Source organism: Malurus melanocephalus, unplaced genomic scaffold (genome assembly GCF_030028575.1).
Source record: "Malurus melanocephalus ecotype Western Australia unplaced genomic scaffold, MMel_1.1 scaffold_105, whole genome shotgun sequence".
Lineage (NCBI taxonomy): Eukaryota > Metazoa > Chordata > Aves > Passeriformes > Maluridae > Malurus > Malurus melanocephalus.
This window is the reverse complement of record NW_026623337.1, coordinates 1,289,786-1,307,202: the sequence shown is the minus strand read 5'-3', so window position 1 is coordinate 1,307,202 and position 17,417 is coordinate 1,289,786. Positions and strand designations below refer to the sequence as shown.

The window sequence follows — 17,417 nt, the reverse complement described above, 5'->3', positions numbered from 1 at the left end:
TGGCAGGGATTGAGATAGTGAAGACATACATACCTTGAGAAGATGGTGTATGCTCCTGTTTTACAATTTAAATTCATTAAAAGTAATAGTTTCCTTAGTGAAAATGAGCTAATATGTGTTCGGTATGCAGTGTGAATTTATTGTTATGTGATAATGTAACAGTAAGCTATAATATAACAGTAAGCTATACCTTGACTTGATTTGAAACAAAAATGCTGCCAACATACATAAAATTTTCCCTCAGATTATCAAAGACTTTTATGAATTATATTGACTAGTACTTGCTTTCTGATTATAGAAATTATTTGTTTTCTCAAGATGAGGAAAAAAAAGAAGTATTGCTACTTAGGTGAAAATGCAAGATGCAGGAACATGAAACCATCTTGGCACAGTGGTGTCCCCCCACCTTTGTACCTCAGTGAATGTGTTTCTGGTGGAAGTTTGGACTCCTAGAAACCTTTCATGAAGTGTCCTGCAAAGTATATTTTAACTTGCTTTCCCTCTGAATCACTCAGAATTAACCCAGAGGTTCCTTAGGTCAGTGGGTTACAGACTGTGTCTGAGCATGTCATGCACACAGTACCTTTGCATCTTTTACTTTGCTGAATTGAAAATTATTTTTCAGATCTCTGATAGTGGTGTCTTCTGTCTAAAAAGGCGGTTTTGCAGATTAGATTGCATTTTTGAACAGTTAGTGTTACTAGAGGAGAAGTGGAAAAACATGTCAGTAAAATCCTAGTTAAGATTAAAAAAAAAACTGTGTAGCTTTCTGGAATTATGAAGAGTTTGATTATTTATTTATTAAGCAGAGTTTAAATAAACTTTATTTAAAAATTTATTTAAACCAGCACAGGAGCTGCCTTGCACTGAGCAGACTCTWTAWAGAGAAAGCAATACATATAATTGTCTGACCTGTCTGACAAGATATTCCATTCCTCTCTCTGCTTTMTGAAATTGCCTGCTTAAAAAAAGGAAAAAAAAGGGCAAAATCTTAACATACAGTTAAAATATTTTCTTTGTGTTCTGTAATACAAATGTCAATCATCTTACCCTTTCTCATTGCTGTATGCTAATTATTCTCCTTGGCAATTAGTAAATGTTGGATGTCAAATTAAGTTAAAATTAATGGCAGAGGCAAATGTTGCAGTTATTAGCTCACAAGTGTCTTCAACTAGTAGTGTGTAGAGATGCATTCCAAGCATYGCAGACAGCTATGGATTAGCCATCAAATGATGGTGAAGATTAATGATTGGCCTTTTAGCTCACTAATTTAGAACAATTTCTAGTAATTAATTTTGTATTATCAGCTTTACAGTTGCAAATGCCTTAAGGAAAATAAAAAATTACTTATGTACATTTAAGGTTCTTCAAGGTAATAGTTGTCTTGTAAATTGTTGTGTACTCACAGATCTTAGAGTATTTAATCTTTAATACTTTACTTTACATACTCTGTGTACTTGYTTTTAGTAATCATAATTTCTACTTCCTTTTGCATTTTTGTTGTTACTGATTTTATTTTTTAGGTGGTTTGTTTTGTGTGTATTGTTTGGCTTGGTGAACTTATATGCTTCATAAATGCCATATCATAAGCAGAAATGTGGGGGAAGAATTGTGTAAAGCCATCATTGTAATTCCACTATTACCAAACCAAATTACAGATTMATATAGTGATCAGAAGTGTTTATTCACCCTTGTTGAAAAGTTGGATTTTACAAAGCAGAATTTCTTAAATTTGTATCCTTTTGTTATATAAGAAAACCCCAAACTCAAAATAGATGTTAGAAGAATACTGTTTCATGTGGTCTCTCCAATTCTGTGCCTTGCTATTTTAATGTGAATTTTATTTAAAGGACAGTATTTAATACATTGTAACATGRATTCTCATTGATGTTTATGGTCAAAGTAGAAATWGCTATCCTTGTTGGRTAGATTTTGGGGTTTTTTGGWGAGTGATGTTTTCCCTYAGTTCTGTAGTGACTAATTTTCTTTATCAGTGTTTCTYACCATACAGTTTCTTTCATTGTTCTGAAATCGGTGTAAATTCTCATCAGAGTTACTTGTATTTATTTCCCCATAAGTTTGCATTATCCATCTGTGAAGTTGTCTGTATTGACCTTCTTGCTACTCTTTGTTTATTTTTTTTTAGTAGCAATTAAAAATACTGCAGTGCACAGTTTCATTTTCAGTATTGCTCTGTAATGGCTTCCAAAGCACTGTCAGTTCCAGGCTGCAGATGAAATTGATTGTGAGATGGTATTGCATACCCTGTACCTTACATTATGTTTTTAAATGTTGACCATACCTGGTTGGAAATGTGGAGGTCAAAGGCAGCATTGGCTGCAGGGACCATGAGATCTTGGAGTTCAGGATTCTGAGGAAAGGACAGTAAAAGCAAGCTCACAATTCTGACTTATGAAGAACAGAATCTGGCTTATTTTCACACAAACTTGATTTAAGATGATAAATTTGGCTGGTAAGAGAAAATCTGAAGCTGCAATAGGTTTTTGTAAAGGGGATGGGCTTGGTAGCACACTGGAATAAAGCATTACAGGGAAAGAGTACATCTCAGATTGTACAAACTGAAATAGAATTGACTGTCCATTTCTCCGAAAGTAGTTGCCAGCCCTATGGAGTGTGTTCATAGAGTGGAAAGTGAAAAGCTGTACACTTGGTAGCTTTTATTTTTATGAGTTTAATGAGTTTTGTACTAGAATGCTGTGTGAAAATAGGGATGATCACACTGTTAAATATTGTGGGGCAGTGTGCTTTCTGGGAARTACATGTAAATTTTGCTGAAATCAGCCAATGACATTTTTATTTGTCAAATGTCTGTTTAGGGCTTGTTGGAATAAAACTTTTGCAGTTTTGGAAGTGGAGGAAGCAACAGGGAGAGAGTRGAAGGAAAGCTAGCTGGAGATAAGTTGAAGGTGTCAAGATTCCTTCTTCAGAAAAGTGATGATTAGACCTAAAGTAGCAGCTTTGCYGAATCATGTTTTGGAAAACAAGTGAAAAGTGCAAGGGACAGCTAAATAGCATGATCTGTTTTATGTTGCCTTTTGACATTCTGATTGTAGTGCAATTCAGGAAGAAAGTATTTCTAAAGTAATAATGCCCCCCACATGCTCTTTTTAGCAAAACCCTATAATCAAGTATTTTGTAGATACATTGTGGTGGATGGATGAACTTTCAATCATTTGTAATCATTCACAATTTTCTTTTTGTGCATAACTGAATGAAAAATAGGAACATGAAGACTTTTTTTTTTAAATAGGAGGAGTGAGATATCTCAGTTCTATTTCTAGAAACGAAAGTTTCAGTTAAACCAACTTGAATGAATAATATGCTTCAGTTTGTGTTAAAATAGTGAGTTGCTCCTGCAGCACTTTAATGTACTTGACTGATTTAGAAAAAGATTTCTTTTTGCCTTTGCCCTTTCTTTGATTCTCTGACTTGTTGGCTATAATTTCTAGTATCTTTTTAATGTGAAAAATTATGTTTTGACTTYACTGTGTCATCTTAAGGGAAAATGTACATGGAATTTTTAGATGAGATCCAAATGAGTGAGCTGAGTATGTAAGAGAATAAGAAAATGTGTGTTCTTATACTTAGTGGAAAGCACTGCTCTACTTTTTCTATAGAAAATGTTTATGATACAGAAAATGGTTTAAAGATAGAAACCCCTCAGGTGGAGCTTATGTTGAGAAAATTTTGAGAACTACGCTTACAGATAAATAAACACTTGTGTTATGGAAGATAATTCTAAATGGAAAGGGATGGATAAACTAAATTGAATAACAGTGTAATAAAAACTTCAGTTAGTCTAGCGAGAATTTTTTTTTTTTTAAACACAGCTATTTCTTTGGAGAAATAAATTTTATCAGTGTATATATAAAGAGATTTTCTATCTGGAATTTTTTATATACCTAGAAACAGTATTTTCAGCTAAGATGTAGAAAAGTCTTTTCATTTTAATCAGTTTGTGTAGCTTTTCTCAGGTTGAGATGGGGTGAATAGCACTAACCAGAGGAAATATCCTCTTGAGAATTTTAAGTATCATTTGGGGATTCATGGGATTGTGGCMTTGTTAGATATTTCTCTCTGCTCTGACTTGATGAGATTTTACTTTTTTAATGTAAAGTTTTCTAGTTTTKTTATCTTTTTGGATTGTTGAGCATACGTAAGGTGCTAAAAGGATATGAAAGCTCTGCTACTTATCATAGTGTTCCCCTTCACAAAAAAATTGAGGTTTTCAGTTTTCTCAAGTCAGTAATTCTGTGGATATGATGCTTAGGATGTCCTTTGGGTCAGTCTAGTTAGTGGGGGGTTTGTTTTGACACCGGTTTTACTTTTATTTTTCTTTTTTTTARTCAGGAATAACAGGTACCTGTAAGAGAAACTTGATTTCAGTTGATTTTTTTAATCAAAATAACAGTATCCAATAGAAATTTGTGATTTGAGCATTGATTGTGGTTTTCTTTTTCTTTTCTTTTTTTTCAGAGAAAACAGTCATTTAAAAAAAAAAAAAACAACCCTAATTATTAATATCCTTTGAACTCTATTCTTTTAGGTAACTTTTGAAATGCACAAAGAAAGTCTTTCTCAAATGTACAAGGAGTACCAAGGGAAAGGAGGTGAAGGGAGTGGACTATGTTCTTCAACTCCAATTAGAACAATCTCTGGAATTAGCAAAGAAGCTGAAACCAAGGGAAAGCAACCATCTTTGGAGTTAAAAGAAGATGCTCCTGCTCCTTCTTGCATTACTGATGGTGACACGGARTGCAGAACTGAAAAAAAAGAGACAGATAATTCATCAGATGGCAGCCAGCAAACTCATTCAGTGTCTAATCATAGGGAAGTATTAGAGGGAGAGGATAGGGAAACTACACWGGATTTAAAAGCAGTGCCTTGTGTGGAATTTTCTCCAGAACCTGAAACAGTGAATCCCAGTGTCTCAGAAATCACTACTGGAATAGCTGAAGCRATTGAAGATTCTAGCAAAGCTGATGAGCTTGTGGAAGAAACRGTTGCTGTCACTGCTGCTTCTTTAGCCTTGCAAACTCCAGTGGAAGGAGAAACTCTCACAAGTTCAGAAAGACTGGAAAAATCAACAGTAGAGGTGGAAGATGAAGATGACTTYGTTGATTTGAAAGATGAAAGTAGTTTGCCTTTACCTTCAGAAGAATTTGCAGACAGGAACAAGGAGTGTAGCTCTAACAAAAACGAAGTGACGAAGCAGGAAGAAACAACAGAGAAACAACCTGAATCTGTGCTTTTGAAATCTGAGGATGCTGAAGGTGTGGATGAGAGGAAACAGGAATTGGCTTTGCCGGTCAGTTCTGCAGTTCCGCAAGTAGTAACWCAGTTGGATTCAGCAGGAAAAAAGAAGCTGAAGGAAGGAAACATAGTTTCTAGTGAAACTAAAACAACTTTGGAAAACGCAGCTGCACATGTGGCAGAGCCTGCTGGAGCCTCTGACAAAAGAATTGCCAAGCTTGATGTTTCCAGTGTTGCATCRGATACAGAAAGATTGGAACTGAAAGCTAACACATGTCTAGAAGCACCTCTGTCCACCAGATCCATACCTGAGGTAAATTCTACCTGTCCTATATCTGTCTAGCTTAAAAATAAAAAAAATGTGCCTAAACATTTGGGGGATTTTAATATGTGTGAATTCTGTGAGTTATTTATGGAATACTTTTAACCCTGGGTACTATCACTGTCTTTTTCGTGGAAGTATAAATTAAGAATGGCCTTTTATTGTGTGCTGCAGTTCTCCATCCCTCTAGTCTTTAGTTTTTAACTTGGCTCTTCATGGTTAAACAGTCATGTCTCTGAGTACTTCCCTTCTGCAGAGATACCTCCTAATGGATGCTCTTCATTCTGCACCATTCTTCCTTAAAGGAGGAAAGCCATTGTCTACAGCAACATATTTTCCCACYGTGGTAAGGTTGGGTGGCTGCTTGTGTAGGTCTGGACTGACAGGTGTGGTAGTGCAGCTGTAGACTAGTCTGTAGGTTTGGTATATCCATTAAATAGCATTTGTGCAATAGTTTTAGCTTTATTTGTAACCTTGTACAGAATCCTCACTTGCTGGATATCTAAAATCTCAAATCTATTAAATGCATTTCAGTATGTACCATGGGAAGTAATAACCACAGTGTCGTTTTTGTGGGGTTTTTTTTTGTCTGAAAACTGTGTGTTCAGACCTCAAGGCAGCAAGTTTCCTTGGGACAAGAGGTGGCTGCTCCATTGGATGGGCAGAGGAGAGACACGAGATCAACTGTGTTCCGTATTCCCGAGTTCAGGTGGTCACTGATGCACCAGCGCCTGCTCACAGACCTGCTCTTTTCCATAGAAACAGATATTCAGATGTGGAGAAGGTACTTCCCTATGCTTTATRTGGAATGATCTAGACTGGGCTCAGTCATATGGGGCCCACTGACTTAGAGTTTTAGACATCTGGTGTTTTGCTCTTTATTCAGTAGCCWTACTTGTTTTGTGACCTATACTCAGTTATTCTCAGATTTTAATTTTTTTAATACTTGTTACAGACATAAGTGTGTATTGGTTCAGGGTCTGCACACAGATTTGGACTGAAATCCTGGGTACATATAAGTCAGTGGTAGTCTTGCTGTTAATTTTTATTGAACCAAGATTTTAATTTTCCTAATGTATATAAGGGCCTGTGTCTTCTATTGGTGTCTAAATGTGGAAAAGAAGGATAATATATCCAAAATAGTATTTCTGACTTCTGCATTTACACACACTATGTTGCTACTTTGATAGAGTGCTGTGAACACAGAGATGTTAATTTCAAAATTAAAATGTAACAGGRATTTGGAATGTAGTAACAAAGATCTTTGTGTGGTAATTCTGCAATTTAATGTTAAGTTTTAATAACTGAAATGAGAGTGGCGTCTATAGGTAGCTAGTACTAGTGAATGTCAAATTTAAATTGACCTGTATAGCTGTACTGACCTAATAAAGAAAGAATGTCAGGATGAGGAAACACAGCAATTAAGTGATTCAAGCAATTTGAACTGAGGTGAAATTTTGTCTGACTGTAATTTTTAGGATGTGTTTAAGTTAACCTATCAGGACATCATCAGATATAACTAAAATATATTTCTAGTTTAGCCTCTGTTTTGAGAAGTTCTTATCTAAGTTTTTGTGCTTTGTTGATTTTTAATTTCTCTGAGAAATCCTTAGTATTTGCTTTAGTTTTCCAAAGATTTAAGTTCACATTCTATTTACAGTTCCAGGAGGCCTTATTCTGTTTTCTCATACAGTGACTTTTGCTGTAGAAAGTAGTCATAGACCACCTATAATGGGTCTTTATCCAAATGATGATTAACACTAATTTTGGTGTTTTTAGCTACCTGTGATCTTGAGCAGTTCAAGAACACAATGGAAATACACTTTTAAGTTTAGATTGAGGTATATCAAKTGACCTTTACAGGCGTGTGTTACTTGTTGTCCCATTGCTAAGTGCCTGGTTTTAGTTTTGTGAAAAAATAAACATGTTAAAATACTACAAAAATAAAGCTCTATTCTATATGTCTTTTTAYTTTTGGGGGCAGCCATTCTACAAAAACTGTGATGGACTTTGTGAATAGCAGTGACAATGTCGTGTTTGTGCACAACACGATTCACCTCATCTCTCAAGTGATGGACAACATGATYATGGCCTGTGGTGGTATCTTGCCCTTGCTTTCTGCTGCCACATCTGCTACTGTAAGAAATTCCATTTTTAGTTGAAAATTCCTCACTTGTGGGAGGATGCCTTTCTTTATGGAGTGTATTAATTGTTGTGTCTGTCCTTTTGAGAAACAGGAAAATGCATGTGGGATATTTCCACAGGCATCTCTTTCCTCCCTTTGTTACTTCCGTGCTTTCCCTAAGATAAATTGGGTGCTTGCCTTCTTTGCCTGATAACATAAAAAGAAGTTTCCTGGCTTCGTTGCTCCTCAGTGGTTTGGAATAGGATTATATCCCAATACTAATGATTGTTCCTAGAATGTGTGTAATTATTACTTTTGAATGTGACTGATAGTGAACTTGCAGCACACATTTKTCTTCGTTTAGCTTGTAGGAGTATTACTTTTGTGAAGAAGTAAATGTTCCTTTCGATTTTTCTCTGTGTAGCATGAATTGGAGAATATTGAGCCAACTCAAGGACTTTCAGTAGAAGCATCATTAACATTTCTCCAGAGATTAATCAACCTTGTGGATGTGCTAATTTTTGCAAGCTCTCTTGGTTTCACTGAAATTGAGTCTGAGAAAAATATGTCATCTGGAGGAATTCTGCGGCAATGTCTTCGTCTGGGTAAGCAAATAACACCATTTAATGAGCGTAGGAGCCTGCAGTTACTAAATAGCTAGCAGCTGTTAGCTTGATTTTTTTTTTCCCTATCCATTGTTTTGTTAAATCAAGATTAAATTTAGTCAAGCATTAAGATCTCTTACTATTACTGTATTCCACAATACATATGTATATTTCTCTTTAAAAGCCTAAATAAAATAAAGTTTGATAGCCTGTTTTCATTTTATCCATGAGGATATTTCTTTTGCCAAAGTTCTCCAAATAATCAAGGCTGAGAATGTAGCAGCTTTAAGAAAAGTAATCTTGACTATATTAAAAAATTAACCTTGGCAATACTTAGAAAGGGATTTAACATTTGAAGTCAATAGATGAAGGTATGGTGAAAATTAGAGGTGTAAATTTCTGGAGGGTTCAAATCGAGCAGTAAGTGTATCCAATTATTAACAGTATGTTTGCATCAAATGAAATTGAAAGAAAATGGTAATTTACCTAAAAACATAACAAATGTTCTGAAAATGAGAACAAGCAATATCATAGCAGTGTCCAGGTAGTTAATACGGGMGGACAATATTCATGCTTAGTTGCATGCTCTAAGAATTTTTGTGATTAAAAATTTGATTTGCATGAGTGCCAGGGCAGCTCAGACCCTCAACAGTAACTAGCCTTCCTCTCCCTTTCTAGGCAATTAAAACTTTGTGCAGGTAGAACAAGATTTATGGGATGCAAACAGGTATAGAGGTGGGGTAGTTCTTTTTTCCTTTGAAAATAACWATTGGAAGATGAAACAGGACACAATTATGCAGCTAAAAAAAGATAAGTTGTGTAACTTCAGAACATTTAGTCCAAGAGTTAAGAGAGTATTGTGAAGCAAACGTTGCCATTTGTTTCACTGGTGTATCACTTGTCTTCCTCCCTTGCAAGTTTGTGAAATTTAGCTGTCTTCACCCTACCCACCCCGTGGTTGTATGCATGGTAAAATTGTAGTGAGGGATGCTAACTTACTCRCTTTGAAGTATCCATTACATACAGCACATATGTTCTAATAGTTCAGCATTCATTGTTGGTTATAAATTATTAAAGAATTTTGAGCATTGTTTTGAAACTGTCTAAAACTTAAGGGAAGCAAAATATTTTACTAATGTGCATAAACTTTTTAGTGTAAGTGATAAACAGAGTTGTACTGTACATTTCTGTAAAGGAATATTGCCAATACTATTTCTCTAAATAACTCTTAACGTTTCTTATCCCCTCAAGTATGTGCAGTAGCAGTAAGAAATTGCTTGGAGTGCCAGCAACATGCACAGATGAAGCCTATTGGAGACTCTGGGAAGAACCAAAAAGCAGTGCAAGGCTTTGCAGGATCAGGAAAGTCTGCAGCAAAGGCAAGTTTAAGACCACACTCAGGAACACGAAAGTCAGTAATGATTACTCTGTGCAGAGGGATAAGTTTTTAAATTTGTACCTGCACCACTGATACCTCTGCTATTTTATGAAAGCTGAAGGGGGGTGGCACRAGCACTGGAAGYTAAATCTGTCACAAAAATGGGCCARATTTTTTCTCCTTTAAAGATGAAATGCCTGAGTGGTCTTTGTGCTCTAGTTATGATAATACGATGTACACTGGGTGATGGAACACACTTAATGATGCTTGGTAGAATGCTTTCAGAAACAGGATCTTAAACAATTGGGGGTTTTTTTAATAGAGTCCAGTGGACATTGTGACTGGTGGCATTTCTCCAATACGAGACCATGACAGACTTCTGCAGGATATGGATATTAATCGCCTCCGAGCAGTAGTGTTCAGAGATATAGTAAGTAAATAATGTCCTTTTCTTTGCAGCTACATTTCTGCATGTATCTGTTTGCTGAACACTTTCTCTTTGTTACACAGTTTGGCTAAATTGGATATACAAAAAGGGAATACTGCTCACAGTAATTAGGAACTTGTAATAGTTGGCAGCTGTTGCATTTTTTGGGACTGGAAAAAGGGAGAGGTGAAACCCAACGGTCTCTTGATCTRGCTCTTTCTGTTGCTAAGCATTGACTCTGAAATTCTGCCTATTGCATATTAATTATGTTGTGCTTAGTACAAATATCTACATAGACAAGCTGTTTATGTATACCATGTATCATAAACATGTTTGTACTTTTTGAAAAATTCATGTTCTATCAGCTAATTAGAAATTAGAGGTCATTTCTAATTCCTTTACTTCCCCTCAGAGGAACCAATTTGTGTGCATGGGCTGTAAGTATGCATATGTTTTTTAGTCTTGAATTGACTAAAAATATCTTTGCCCTGTGTCAGCAACTTTATAGCTGATATTGAGGAAATTGAGATTGATTGCTTGAAAAAAACACCTCTGTAAGCAAATCCAGCWGCTATAATGGCTCTGAGTCATTGGTGGCCACAAGCTTGGACACCACAACTTAGTTTACAGTAATTGGACTGTTTAGCAAGTATAATGATTTATACAGTGACTTTTTTTTCTGTCCAGAAAAGTGAAGGATTTTGAGTTTTGTCTTTACAGTAATTATTGATTAAAGCAAGCTCCTGCCAACCCCTTCTTTGGTATTGGTGTGCAAGAGAGTAACAGGAAGTGTCTCACTGTACTGGTAGCAATTAAAATAGTCCTAGTGAGGCAAACTTCACGTTTTGTGAACTTCTTTCTTTAAAAAAACGCATCAAACCAACCCCACAGACAATCTCTGCTTCTTTTACATATCTAGTCCATCAGACTCTCTGTTTCATAATAAATGTAAAACAATGCCATAGTGCTGCTTTTTGGTTAAGGTGTTGAGCTGTGGGGGGAAAAGTAGACTTAGAAAGATTTGGTTTGGAATAGTTTTTGTCTGAGTTGTTTACACGTGAATCTAAAYGTTTGATTTGCATGGAGTTTCTTGCATTGTGTTCAGCACTTACATTGGYGTGGTTTGAACCTCTGTAGCAGGAATTCAGATGGAATCTGCTTACCCACCAGCAGCAGCACTTACAGTGGCATATGAGCTTTATTTCAAGCAGTTYTTCAAACATAGCTGGAAAAGTAAGGAAGGGGTGGTGCTAATTAACTGGAWCACCACTTTATTAAGTACAGTTAGGAACTGTCCTGCAAAAACTCATAAAGCAAGAAAATTTGTGATAATCCTTATAATTGTAGGTGACTTTCCTTAATCTCACACTGTGTTTGTTCTATGGCAGTTAAGGTTTTGGGTCAAGCCAAGGGGAAGATAGGTTGTTTTTTCAGTGCAATGGAAAGGATCTGACTATATTATCTATTCTTAATAGAAAACTGCTTACAAATGTCTTCCAGTATAACTCACTAAAGATATCTTCAAGGAATAGGGAGCTGTGATAGGCACTACAATCATGATAGAATAAGATTTTTTTGATAAGAATATAGTTTAACTTAGTTTCTTGAACTGCTCAGAGGAAAAAATGGAATGTTACCTAGGTCCTGATGTAAATAAAAGGGGATAAAAAACTTCAAACACTCACTTTTTTCCTGATAAGTCAACAAGRATCCAAATACTCCATTCTCCTGTGATCCAAAAGTGTATGAAGCTTTTCTTCCTTTGGTAGCCAGGCTTAGGCTAAATCGTAGTGTCCAAGCTTCCCTGTGTTTCACTAGAGTGACTGAGTACTCTGGGGAGGAACCTGGCATAGTTCATATTAAGATTTGTTTTTAAGGTTATCTTAAAAGCTCTTCATAAAAGTACTGCTGTAGTGCAAATGCATATTTGCCAATTCCTGTTGGAATTATATGTAGTACATTACATCCATCTGGACTATCTGATAATGAAATAAAACCTTAACACTGCTTCTGGAATTTGTTCCACTTCCTTCATTAATATCTTACAGTTTTGTGAAGTGTGTTTGCCTGGTTGTGAATGCTTTTAATATCTTGGTATTTTTGAGAAAATGTAACAGTAGAAACACCTGTAAATAAAGTGGACCTAGACCCTACACTAATTTGCAACTTGTAGTCAAAACACACAACCTTAGCCAAAGTTTGTTTGTATTTACAAATGAAAAATGAAAGTATTAGTGCCACTTGMATACAAGTGCTGTATCCCTGAGCTTTATAGGTGAGACAAACTGTGACTAGAGAATATTGTTCTTCCATTGTTGACATATCAGCTTCTTCTTGGTCTGTTTATAGTAGCGCTGGGCATACTTTACAGAAAAATAAACATGCTGCTGAAATTGTAATGGAAAAATCTGTGTGTGTCTCTCTTTTTTMCAGGAGGATAGTAAACAGGCTCAGTTTTTGGCTTTGGCTGTCGTGTATTTTATTTCTGTGCTCATGGTTTCAAAGTACAGAGATATACTGGAACCCCAGAATGAAAGACGACCACCAAACCAAAGCCAGACACTCAAGGAATCAGAAAATGAAAATAATGAGACTCCTACTACAGGTGAACTCTTAATTATTTGGCTAAATGAAATAATGTGGCTTAAAATGCTGTAGAAGCATTCACCACATTGGTCCTAAAGAAGACTTCTCTGTTCATAATGACCTTAAAATGTGRTTTTTGTTCTTTTGGTATAAACAGCTGTGGAAATTCCATCTGCTGCTCTTGGTACTTCAGCCTCCATCAAAGATTCAGAAAATACAGCATCTATACAAAGAAGGGATTCTGGTCTGGGGGAGGAAGCAGCKCCAGGACAATCAAACAGTTCAGGCAGTGCTGCTGAAGCAGGACCTCTGAATGTCAGTGCAGGTCCAGATGCAGTCAGTGAAGTCCTGTGCACACTCTCCTTAGAAGTCAATAAGTCTCAGGAGGGCAGAAGTGAGACAGGAACTGAAGACARCAAGTCTGTGGCTTCTGTGCCAGCTGCAAAAAATGTCAATGTGAAGGACATCTTGAGAAGCTTRGTGAGCACACCAGCTGATGGGACTGCAGTGGATGCTGCTCTCCTGCCTCCAGCCTTCCTTGGAGTTCTTGGCGATGGAGCTGCTGAGCAGCCTGTGCAGTTCCATTCCTTTGACAGGTAATGTAGCACCTAAAAGACTTYAACATTTAATTTCACTTAAGGTATTTGTAAAGAACAGGAAAACGCACACTTCAGTTCACCAGAACTACAGAATGGTGCACTGGCAAATGAAGACTGCCCTGCATATTTAGTTGGCTTCAACAAACTCAAGAAATAAATCAGGCATTAAATAACTTAAAATAATGATATTTAGATTAGCAGGTGTATTGATCACAGTGTTGTATCTMATCTCTGTTATTGTGGGCCTGCAAAAGAATACTGGTTTACTAGTAGTTACAAATGGATCAAAACCATCTAGGTGTCCTTCTACCTAGAGTATTCCCATATTTATTTAGGAAAATAGATCTGTGTTCTGCCTTCTGTCACCAAAGACCTACTTTAATATTTTTCACAATTCATTCTGTAGGTATTATCCCTAAGGTGTTAGATTTGCTTTGTTGTAGCAGCTTTTAGATTTTTGTTTCATTTTAATACATTTCTGGATTTCTTAAAACTCACAGGTTGCAGTGAATTCGAAAAGGAGAATTCTTGCTTTATTGTGCTTTTTCCCTTTTAGAATGAAATTTCTTAATAATAATTTTGGTGTTCCTTATATGTCAGTCTCATTAGCTCCTTGTCTTTTCACCAGCATAGTAAACCAAACTGTCTTTTACTATCCTTAGTGCCTTTTACTTCCTCAAGCTACCCAACAACTGTAACGAAAACAAAAAAAAAAAAGGAAAGAAAGAATACTGTAACATTTTTATTCTTGACTCTAGGAAAGCTTTGGTTGTTTCCAGAAATCCTTCAGTCAGTCTGGTGCAAGAGGATCCYTTGTTGCCGTAGCAGTATCTGATCCTCTGCTTATTCCTGAACTTCTCTGACTCTGATGTCCTTCCAGACTGTGGCTGCCTTGTTCAAAAGGCCAGCTGAGCCAGGGAAGGAGTGCAGCTGTGCCAGGAGTGTGGGTGCAGCTGTCATAGCATGTCTTCTCCACTCACATTGCCATATCACTGGTGGGGGAAGAGTCTGTGCTGGTGTCTGGCCAGATTAGGCACAGATGGGGTGTGCCAGCATTTGGCCCCTTGCTCTTGTCTCAAAATAAATGCTGTGTTCTCCTTGTGATGCTAAACAGGAGGGCTTGTCCTGGGAGCAGGAGCAGGATAGGGGCAGAAGGGGAAATCCTTAGAAAGGGGACACTGAATTAGAACTTGTCACACATCTCTCCCTACTGCTGCCCAAGTGCTTTTGGTACTGTCTCTGTGAGGCCTCTCATTGCTCTTTGCTACAAGTGGGCAGTTGTTGTCAAATAACATAATGTTCTAGTTTGTAAGTAGTGTGTTTTTCTCATGAAATTCTTRGTATTCATTGCTGCAAGGCTTCAGCCACTCAAATAACATTTGTCTGGAGATCTGGTACAGAAGTGGCTATTGCATTTATTGATGATTTTTTAGCTCCTGTTGACACCAAAGGTTTGTGCTGCTCATGCTGATTTGAATTGTTGTTCAGCAGGTTAGCTAGACAGGAAGTAATAGGGCACTTGTAGCCCTGATGGTTGACATAGGTAGATTGCACCTACAAAACCTTCTTGTCAGAGGAAGCTGCACAATTTAATTTGRTAACATGTACACTCATGAAATACTGGGCATTCATAGCAGCCCTTCTGTCACTTGCARTTCTGAATTCTTAAAAGTGTACTTAATGATGTAAAAGTCTGTCTAATCGATTATCATCTGGTAGAGACACACAATCTTGCATCTCTGGTAAATGTGTTGATATATGATAAAGCATGTTGCTGACTAGCTAAAGTTAAAAACACGGAATAACTGTGTATGTGAAACGTATTTAAAATTATGTGGACAGGCAAGTTTCATGGCCACTTGAAAGTGACTGTATCTTTGTGTAGTGAGACTGCCTAAAGTACAAATTTATGCTCTGAAATGACACTTAGTGGCGATAGTGGGAAAGAATTGTGCCAGGGAGACAAACCTCCACACTTTTTACAAGAAACTGGAACAGAGTTGGAAATAGTAGCTCTTATCTCTGGGATAGACAAAAATACTGAGTTACGTTGGGAGAAGTTTTTTTGGAAGACAGGCTTTGGGATGCTCTCAATACATTTCATGTATTGTTTGATGGCAAACACAAATTCTGTGAGGTGGTTTTTTTTTTTGTTTTTTTTTTTTTTTTTTTAAAGGCACTTTGTTAAAAGTTGTTCCCATGTAGCAGTTTACCAGTGGGGTATCTCTGGGAATTTCAAAGCATCTCTCTGATCCTGCATTTATCTCAGGAATGCTGTGTCAGAAATCAAAACTCTCCTCATATCTTAAGGATTATCAACTTCCCAGCCATAGCTGGAGAGTATACAGTAACAGCTATGTGAGTGAAACCTTACTGAAAGGCTGCCAGGTTGCAAGGCTTTGCAAACAGCTAGGTGTATGTGTTCATTCCCATGCCAAAAATCCTCCCCTTATCTCATGTGAAGATACAATCTTGTGATTAGTGGGTGCCAGGGGTTTATCATGATAAAGTTCAAAACTTGCATTGGCTTTTTCCCAAGATCCATAGGGACATGAGTTAATGTTCCCATTTCAGTGCGTCCGATACCAACAATTGTCTTATTTAGTAGCAATCATGTAGGAAAAGAGGAGGGGACTAATGCAAGCAAATTCAAATAAAATGGAAATAAAAATAACCAAAGCTTGGGATAAAAAGAGAGATGACATTTGTCTTCAGTTAGTCTAGTAAAACCCATAACCTATCACTTGCCATTTTTACTGTGCACTYTAAAATAAAATCTCGGTCTCTCCTGGCTTCTGCTGCTCTTTGTGGAAACATTCAATAACCATGTCATTATGGGAAGCTGATGCTGAGGGTTCAGAGGAATATAGGCTCTTAAATCATGATCTTGTACCATAGAGCTTAAATCTGCAGCTGTGCTGTAACTTGCAGAACAGATATGTTAATAAGCTAGTTTATCTTTTTGGAACATCATCTATAAGCTGCTTAGTTTGGCTCAGCCTGTGTTTACTCATTTGTCAGTCAGTAGCATGCATATGCCTTTGTAGTGGTTGGTTGTGGTAATTTCAGTTMAATTTCATCCAAGTCCCTTTATATATGGAATGGATACATTTAAAAAATTGTTGATTTGAACCTGAAATGAAAAGAGAATACACTATTTGTTGACAAGATTAAATCTGCCAGGTGTAGGTAGAGACAAAATATGAGACTGGGGAATCTGCAGATAGAGGCACATGTGCTKTGATGAAAAGCTCAGCTCTTTCAGCACACCAACAATTTGCATTCTGCAGGGGCCAAAGAGGCAWGCCATTTGAAGTCTTCTCCCTGCCAAGCCGATTTTAAAGTTCTCTTGCAAAATTGATTGTATTCTTTCTATCATACCTTCTCTTCCCCTCCCCACACTCTCTGATCTCTCATGGTTTTGAGAGTCTCTTWTTCTTCCTTTTTCCTTGGGTATTTCAAGGGAGACATAAGAGAATGGGTATTATCCAYAGACAGCAGAGCCCATAGAAGGACACTGACATGGCAGGCTGCTTTCCTGGCTTACAAAATAGAGGTAAAAATAAGTCTCTGATCCTCTTTATTGGTCTTTTGCTCCTTGCACAGGAGCCTTGCATTGGGCATCATTTTGGTAGCCTGGAACAAGGCAATTTTTTTTTTGGGTTTTGAATTAAAGCCATTATCCTGTAGGGGTACAGACAGACTGTCACCTGCATTGCTTTTCAAGGCTAAAAAAAATGATAAGAATCAAATGTGTATAAATTCTTATATGCCAAGAAGAATCAGAGCTCATGTAAGTATTTTTAAATTGCAGTGAGGTCATCAGTTTGRGCTGCCTCGAGTTGTATTCAGAATATTTGACTTGCACCCAAGGAAAATTTGTAACTTGAAATATATTTMAAATGAAATGGGGACTTGCCAACTTCATGAAAAATAAATACTTGGGAAAATGCTGAAATTTTAGGAGATGTAGATATTTTCTCTCTTTATATTGAAACAGAAGAATCAGTGAACTGAAACCAGGGAAGAGTTCAATAAGTAAATCCTTATAGAATTTGGCAGAATAGATCATTATTGCRTAAGCCTTTGTCTGTGATGGAA

General features: G+C 36.8%; 1 protein-coding gene across 3 annotated transcripts in view; it reads left to right on the top strand.

Annotated features, from left to right (window-relative positions):
* Positions 1-17,417, top strand: part of LRBA (LPS responsive beige-like anchor protein) — a 365,054-nt gene that overhangs the window by 66,236 nt on the left and 281,401 nt on the right. For all 3 annotated transcript variants that reach the window (XM_057369185.1, XM_057369184.1, XM_057369187.1), the window contains exons 23-30: positions 4,568-5,587; positions 6,205-6,380; positions 7,581-7,734; positions 8,146-8,326; positions 9,578-9,705; positions 10,027-10,134; positions 12,565-12,736; positions 12,875-13,313. In XM_057369185.1, the coding sequence (XP_057225168.1) occupies positions 4,568-5,587; positions 6,205-6,380; positions 7,581-7,734; positions 8,146-8,326; positions 9,578-9,705; positions 10,027-10,134; positions 12,565-12,736; positions 12,875-13,313 (2,378 nt within the window). The remainder of the gene's footprint in view (positions 1-4,567; positions 5,588-6,204; positions 6,381-7,580; positions 7,735-8,145; positions 8,327-9,577; positions 9,706-10,026; positions 10,135-12,564; positions 12,737-12,874; positions 13,314-17,417) is intronic.